Genomic DNA, 8,549 nt, shown 5'->3' with positions numbered 1-8,549 from the left:
TTGACAGAAGATTTATTTATTTATTTGTTAATTATGCATCGGATCAGTTCTAGTTCTACTTTGCAAAGAAATTCCTGGGATGTGCACAAGCTCTCCTCTCTGCACTGGAGAGTTTAAGTGCTCTGGCCTAGTTTTCCTGAGCAGTTGGGTTGAAAATTTTCCCCAGGAAGAGCAGGCCATCAGTGGTTTTGTCAATAATCATCATCAAGAAGGGCCTGTTGTAGGTGATGTGAGGAGGAGGAGGAAATGGTAGACTCAGTGGAACAATTTCTAATGCAGTCACTGCAGCAGCCTCTGTGCCATTCTCTCTGACATCCACCGTGGCCTTGTGAATTGCCTGCAACGAAACAGAGATTATAATCTAGGTGCAGAAGAGAGAGAAACAGCTGGGGGAAAATTTGCTTGCTTTAACACGGGGGGAAGGTAATTCTTAAAGGAAAACATAGAATGAATGTAGAACTTGTGTGAAAAAAATACTAGTGTCCAGCCTTTCCAAGACAAGCAAAGTTTGCTCTGAGTTCAGGAAAAGTTTTCTTCAACAGTCAAGAGTCAAACATGCCTGCTTGCAGACACTGAGCAAAATAGAGGATATTTATTATCCTGTTGTTTCTCAGGGTAAATTTTGTCCCTAATACTGAAAACAAAAGAAGAAATTTTTCATTTTGCATCAATTTCTGTGTTAGCAAAATAGTTCTCTCTGCAAAAACAATAGTGACAAGCTTTATAGAGTGTCTTTATCTAACACAGCCCACGGATAAGATTTTTCAGGACTTTCTGTGGTAGGTGTAGGAAATTCATGTTTAGGAATTCACATGAGCTATTTCATTGGTTTTGGACAGCCCTCTGTTTGCTTCCTTCATTGTCTGCAGCACATCTAAAATTTCCTCTCATGAGTCTCTGCTTACCCTTCACCAATTTACTTGGCTTTCCAAGCATGAATCCCATATCTACAATCCAGTTGTTTCCACATGACATAGGGAGGAATGTGAGAAGTCACAAATAACGTATGATGGAAGGACCTCTAGAGGCCATTGAATGCCACCAACCCTCCTGCACTGTGTCACCTCTGACGCCAGATGAGGTTACTCAGGATTTAATCCAGTCAGGATTTGAATATTTCAAAGGACAGAAATTTCATAAGTAACCCATACTAGTTTTTGATGACATCTGACGCCAGATGAGGTTACTCAGGATTTAATCCAGTCAGGATTTGAATATTTCAAAGGAGAGAACCCATACTAGTTTTTGATGATGCTCATGGTGAATTTTTTAACATAAAACCCAATCCGAATATCCCATTTTCTATCTTTTGTCTGTAGTCCCTTGATGTATCACAGTTCACCTGCAAGAAGAGTCTGTGTCCATCTTGTGTCTACCTTTCTATAAATATCTGTAGCCAATGCTAAGAACCCCCTGTTCACCCTCCCTTCTCCTGACTGGCAGCTCCAGCTCTCCCAGCCTCTCCTCATATATCCAGTGCTCCAGCCACACAGCCATGCTGCTCACCCTCCTCTGGACTCACTCTGCTCCAGGTTGTCCACATGTCCCTTGGGAGCCCCAGACTGGATGTGTTGAACTCCAGAGGCAGTCTCACAAGTGAGAGACAGAGGGAAGGCTCATCTCCCTCATGACACAAGGCATATACTCCTTGGGACTCTAGAGAAATCATTTTGTTTGTCTGTTTCCTTATTTCTTGCTTGTGAAATGGGGCTATCCCTGTCCCACAAGTCTGTTGTCCATATACATTCTGAAGTGCTCAGACAATGTAATAATGAAAGGTTTATACATGGTATAAGAATAACTATTCCCAGACTTATGTAGTAACTATGATTCTTGTCATGCATTACTGCTTTAACACCAGCTTTTTGTGAAATTATTCCTGCTATGCTTTCTAGTTGTTTTCTTCTTCAGAGACTTTCAGCTAAGTTTGTAGGATCACTGTGCAGTAAACAATTTAATATTAAACTGTAGGAACAACAGCCATTTGATGCCTAACCTTTTCTTTCCTTTATTACCACTATTAAACAATGACTACATCCAGGGGTTGGATCAGCCTATTTGTAGGATTAAACCTGCATACAAACAAGGCAGAAAAATCTCTTGATGGCCATCCCTGCTTGCATACTTACTTTGGAAACCTTCAGACGAAGATTTTTTGCCACTCCAGAGAGATCAGCCTGATCACTGAACACCTCAGTCACTCCCATTTTCTCAAACAGGCTCTTAACATTATAGTAACCGGAGATAGAGAATTTTGGAAGATCCAAGTAGATTTTTCTTTTTGAAAAATAAATAAAAATGTGAGTTTGTTATTGCAAGATCCCTTGAAGCTGTATCTGTTGCAGATATATATCCATCACAAATACCCATGAAGCTAAGGCTTGGCTTTCTAAGGCAGTGATAAATCTCATGTTAGAGAAGCAGAAACTGAGGTACCTGTCCCACCAGCCACAGGCTGATCCGTGGTGCAGGGGTAGAGTGATGGTTTATGAAAGTGACTGACTGGAATGTATCATCCAGACTGGAGAAAAAGGAGTAGTATTTTCTTTTTAACTGGATTCCTCCTACTGAAGGCAGGTTCCTGAGGGCAATCCACCCATGTGCAGGATCCTCCAACTGGGAGCTGTGGCTGGGGGAGCTGAGAGGGTTCCTTTTTGATATGAAATAATTTGATAGCTTGTCTGAGTTAAAAAAGCTGGGTAGTGCTTCTGAACTGTACTTAGCAACTCATTATGGTATCCTCAGCTTTACCTTTCCTGGATGAGTAGTTTTAGCCCATTCAGTATTTAAACAAAGCCACAATTACAATATTACCTTTTTTTAAGTCCTCTCAACCAGTTAGACACCGTTTCTTTTAGCAGAGCATCTTCCACCTGTTTCATTGTCTCTTTATCAGGCAGAACAAACAATGAAGTAACATTTCCTTTGTATGGAATTTCTACTACCCAGCAAGACAATTTCTCATCCCTGTGGACATTAAAGACCTTGTTTTGATGCATCATTTTGACCTTAACAGAATTCTTGGCATCCAAAAAGAAGTCATCATCTCTAGTGTTTAAACTGTTGAAAGGTCTTTCCCAGGCACCTTTGAAAAAAAAGAATGAGTATAGAATTGAATAAAAAAGGGACTAATAAAGGCATGTCACATTAACTGATGCTTAAAATAATATACTTGAACTGTAGAGACAGCAACAAGCCTATCTCAATTTAAGGATCCTTGTTGCCTGGTCATGGAAAGAAGCTTAACCTGTTTTCAATGGTTTTAATAAAAATCCCACAAGTTGAAGCTTGCAGTGGAAAAGAGATGAATCTTTGCCTGTTCAGATAATGATAAACCTTTCACAGACTCCAATTATACAAGCTTCAAGCTAATAAGCCTTTCATGCAAGTGTCATCTGTGTTTGACCATGTCCTGCACAGCCAAATACCTGTGCCTTTCAACAAATAAGTTCTGAGTATCTTCAGCTCTGAACCTGGTTTAAAATTTATATGGCATTGGACAGTACTTCTGCTGGTTCTGTTAATTTTTCATTTTTTAAAAATTTCTCATATAGAAAATGATTCTTCACACCTGTCTTTCAGATATTTTCCTGTGTAATTTAAGAACATGAAGATGTGTTTTAAATTAGATTATGTGCTCACAATGTGAAAAAGTTTTGTTTCTTAGAACTTCCAGAGCTTATTTGTATAGCTGCTACCCATGTCTGTCACTCACCTCTAAAGAAAACGTAGTTAATGAGAACCATCATGGTTTCTGAATCAAGATCTTTGAGTAAATCAACAATTTTGCCATGTGTTTTTGTTTCCACATACATATTGATTTCCTTTATAGCCTGTGGAAGATTCTGGAAGTTACTAGAAACAGGTTCAGCATAATAAAAATTTGTGACACGATCCAAAAAGTTTTGAAGCAATTCCACTTTGTTATCTATGAAGAGGGCATTGCCCATGTTCAGTTGGTCTTCTCTGTGAGGGTCGTTCAGCAGCTGGAGGATGCGCTGAAATCCCTCATGGATCTCCTGCTCCTCCATCCGTGTCAGGTTGAAGGCAAGGCCTTTCTGCAGCTCTCTGAGCGTGTTTGATCTGGCCCCCAGGGTGAGTATTGCAAAGGCAGTGGAGATACTCAAAGGAGAGAAGAAAATGTTCCCGTTGCCCACCTCATCACTGATCTGCTTGTAAAGCTTAAATGCAAAGTCAGCATTGCTGGGAGCCAGCTTGACATGAGGCAAGTTTTCATAATCAGCCTGGGACTGGTCTTCTGGGGAATGGTGTATTTGTTTTTCCTGCTCTTCACCCTGGACTTGAAGTCCAAGAAGCAGCAAACACAAATACAATGCAGTCTTCATTGTCCTGAACAGTTCTGTTAAGAAAGAACAGGGCAGCTTTTAGATCTAGAGAAATTTTTCTTTAGTGGATAAAAAGATTTTGTATTCTAGACACTGATTTTCAGATGTCAGTCATTAGAATTACTATTCTTTTTGGAAATACTCTTCTACTCAGCCTCTGGCCTACAGTTTATTTCTAGTCAGTTCTCTTAGTTTGTGACCAAGGAGCAAAGGAAATAAGACAATAACGAGGTATTACCAGGGAAGAATCAGCTTTCCAGAGGTATTATGTGTGAAATAGTTCTTGCTTCTGACTAGCATGGCCTCAGTGCATTCCTAAGTGCCTTGGGGTACATGGCTGACTTAATGTATTTGCATGCATCTATCTGGTGAGTACTTTGGCGGGGGACCAACTTTTGCTAATAAGTTTTTGTGGTACCCATGATCTTGTTATGACTTTGGTTTTCAAGCATTGCAGATAGTTAAGGCAGTGTATAAAATCCACCTAAATTCTCAGCCCTTAAACTGTTTATATATTTCTGCCTCTTACATAACAACTCTGACTCAAGACCTATATTATTTCCAGATTTTACCATAAGTGTTTCAGCAAATTGAGGCTAAATCGAGAAAGTTTTTTGACACTCTATATTGCACATCAGCTATCCATAAAGTTGCAAAGCTCAAGACTCAAGAGCTTAGGAAAAGCTTCAGTGGAATCTGCCTTGCTGTGTATATGTAATATGACAACTTTTCCTTTTCCGTCAATTGGCATAAGCAAATTCTACATAACCCCACAGTCTCTCTTCTGTCTTTTTGGGGGAAGAATCCTGTGACATATTGGAGAAGAATGCTCTCCATATAGTGCCTCATCTAAATTATCTCAAATGACAGAAACTCAAACCCATGAAGCAAACAGCAGCCCTCAGGGAAATAGAGATGGTCTAAATACTGTTCATAGCAGCTGTATACTTATCCTGGAGAATGAGATTCTGCTCCAAATCTGCCTCAGGCTGTGTGTCTAATGCCAGGTTCAGGTCTTGCACCAGACTCATTATGGGGAGTTTTTATTTTATTATCCCTTTTCTGGATGCCCATTATGAAAACGTGGAGATATAAGCTGTTGAAGTGCTGAGTATGGGAGATATGTCTAAAATGGTAGGTATAAACACTGACTCGGGAAAAAAAAGACATTCTAGCTCTTGATAATTAATTTTGTTCTGGTAACAATTAATTTTGTAATTCCCCAAATCTGCCTTTGAGAGAGACTTATTTCTCTTGCAGGCCACTTGACTGCAAGTAGCCTGGTCTTTGAGCACACTAGACAGAAATGAAGCTACTCTCATTAGCCCTGCATCAGCCTGGAATAGTTGGGACATTGAAATTTTGACTAAATTTATTCCTCTGGGAGCAGAGACAAGGTTTTGTTCTTCATCTTGGTACTGATTGTTGGATATTCATTTTGGACTTCAAATCCCTGTCATCCTGTCACTATAGCTAGGAGCCGGATCAATGAATGAATTTTGTTTCAAACATTCAGAAAACGCTTTCAGAAGCTAAAATAATTTCCAATTACTGTACAAAACAAATTAATCTTAGCAGTAAATAGCAGGGATCACACACAGCATATATTCAAAGACTTCTAAGAAAGTATAGTGTGGTACTTACTGTGCTGGACTTTCCTTTCACAGTGCTTCTTCCCTCATTCATTCACTTTCTAGTATTAAGTAAATGTCCACTGGTAAAGATTAAACAGGGCAAATAAGAGTTATTTGCAAAGCAAAGATTAAGTAAACGACTTTTTTCTGGATATCAAATATTTAAAGTCTTTTTCCCATCACACAGCCAGAATGATGCCAGCACCCAGGGCTCTAAAGGGAGAAAAAGATCAGAGACTTTGCTACTGTTGGCTCAATCTAAACTGTAATTACAAAAGCTTTACCAGTAACCATGGTAAATCAGTTCCTGGAAACAGAACATGAGAACAACTGGAAAGCTAAGAAAATGCCAAGAACATGGATGCCCTGTCCCACTGAACTTTCTGCACAGGATACCCTGATGCAACAATGCCATGTAATTGAGTACCCAAGGCAGCAGCAAGTTTGCTCAGGTACAGCTCCACCCTGCCCGAAATGGCATCCTTTGATGGGCTCAGAACACAGGTTAGCTTTTTGAGGGACCATTGATGAGTATTTCAGAAACTACTAAAGTGAAAAGCAAAGCTTAGCATAGCTTGAAAAATAACTGAAATAAGAAAACAAATGAAAGAATGAAATAAGCAAACTTTTCCACAGCAAAATGTTAACTGGGGAGAAGAGAGAAGATCTTAACCCCATATGCATAGGCTAACCATGCATTACATACATATCTTACACTGGGATCCCTCACAGAGGAAGCTGAAACAGGCACAATTTAGCTATTTAGAAGGTTATTTAAGGATGAGGTGCATGGCACTTATCCTAATTAGCAATGACTAATTATTTCCATTGAATGTACATGATTTCGCCCCAGGTAAACTTACAATTTATCTCCACATAGGAATCAACCATCATTTTTATTGCTATGTAACTACTCTCTTACAAGTCAGAGGCAGGGTTGGTCAGAATATATTCCTACAGAGAGGGGTTTTTTTTCATGATATGTGCAAGTACCCAGAAAGTTTATTGCAGTATTATGCAAAATGACCAAGTCTCAGGAGTAGCAAGTATGCTGTTGCTTAACTCTAGCAAAGACAAGATATTTCTCTCAAGCCTAGGCCTGCCTACATAGATAGCATTAATCTTTCAGCCCAGTCCTAATGCTTGGCTAACCATCTGAAGGATGCCACTGTTTCTTGAGAAGAATTTCTGGGAGCAGCAAAGCTGCTGCAGTGATTCCTCTCCTTTCTCCAGGAGATGCAGCAGCACTCAGCATGTCAGGGCGAGAGTGGAAAGTTGCTTCTGTCCCTGCTCACACCTCCCAGGAACCAGATCCTCTGACCCTGGCCCAAAAGTCTTCCTGGACAAGGTTAAGACCAGCAGTTACAGCAGACCCACAAATGACATTTTCAAAGAATCAGCTTCCCAGCAATTCCAGATCAGCATGGTTAAAGAATCCATCAGTCACGCCCAGTCTTTTTAAAATCTGCCTTAGGTTGTAGGTGCCAGAAATAGACTCTTGGATAATATATGTTGCTGCTGTTGAAGGCAATGGAAAATGAGGGTGAATTACCACACATGGGTATCACCTGCATGTCAGCCAGGAAAAACACAGGTAGAGGAAAGCAGCTTCTTACTTCACTGCACATTCCTGTTTTTGAAAATGGCTGTGTCCCCAGAACATGGGCAAATGTAAGGCCAAACTAGAAATTTTGTGTAGCTCTGCAAAATGTGAGCCATCCAGGGGAATTGCACAGAAGAGAGTGTGGAATTCTTGGATGCTTTGAGATAAGTGGCGGCTGGGACAGGGGGACTCTTGCTCCAGGAACCAGGGGACTCATATAAAAGACTGACAAACATGCTTTTCCCATTGGCCTGATAATGATCTATATGGAAGGAATGAAGGAATAATTTCATTATCTCTCCCTCTACTCTCTCTGACTCTGGTCAGTTATGCAATGTGTCTTGGTTCCTCCTTATAGGAGCAGTTTCATCCCATATCATTAACTTATTTCTGTTGCTGTTTGGTCATCAGATTATCATATTTCAGTTTCTGCTTGGTCATCTTATTATTATATGCTGGCTTTTCATGTTATATTTGAGGGCTTTCCAGGGCAAAGGATTTCTGACTGTAAAAACAAAAGATAAGCAAGATAAATGTGTACATTGCATGATAAATCCTCAAGCAGCCATTTCTTGTTTCCCTATAAAGACGTATCATTCAAGGTATGTTAATCTAAAAAGTTCATCTAAAAGTTCATCTAAACTGACTTCTTGACATATGTAACTCCATTAAAATTGGGAGATTGGTATCATTGCAAAACTGGTATAAGTAGAATAAAAATCAACTCCTTTCAGTAATTTTATCTTTTCCTGTAGAGGGCATCCCAAATAAACTCTCCATGTCTTAGAAATGTTTGATCCTTTTCTCCTCAAATAATGCAACTGCTTTAGGCTCCCTTTTCAAAAACCAGCATGACTAACAGAAAGAAAAAAAAAGCAGAAGGCTAAGCAAAATTCTGTGACAAAACTGGGAATAGAAACTAGACCTTTCCTACTTGGATTTCAGCTTCTTTCACTAATGTAGTAG

At 39.7% G+C, this 8,549-nt stretch overlaps 1 protein-coding gene across 1 annotated transcript; it reads right to left on the bottom strand.

The window, feature by feature from the left end:
- On the bottom strand, window positions 1-6,143 carry LOC120503885 (alpha-1-antitrypsin-like). Its single transcript, XM_039712921.1, has 5 exons — window positions 5,991-6,143; window positions 3,716-4,360; window positions 2,815-3,085; window positions 2,130-2,277; window positions 1-337 (listed from the first exon to the last, which is right to left on the bottom strand). Exons 2-5 carry the CDS (start codon window positions 4,344-4,346, stop codon window positions 128-130), a joined length of 1,260 nt encoding a protein of 419 aa, XP_039568855.1. The 5' UTR covers window positions 4,347-4,360; window positions 5,991-6,143; the 3' UTR covers window positions 1-127.
- Window positions 6,144-8,549: the final 2,406 nt, after the last annotated feature.

The sequence above is a fragment of the Passer montanus genome, unplaced genomic scaffold (assembly GCF_014805655.1).
Source record: "Passer montanus isolate IOZ18808 unplaced genomic scaffold, ASM1480565v1 scaffold27, whole genome shotgun sequence".
Lineage (NCBI taxonomy): Eukaryota > Metazoa > Chordata > Aves > Passeriformes > Passeridae > Passer > Passer montanus.
Note: the sequence above shows the minus strand (reverse complement) of the source record. Positions and strands in the feature narration are given on the sequence as shown.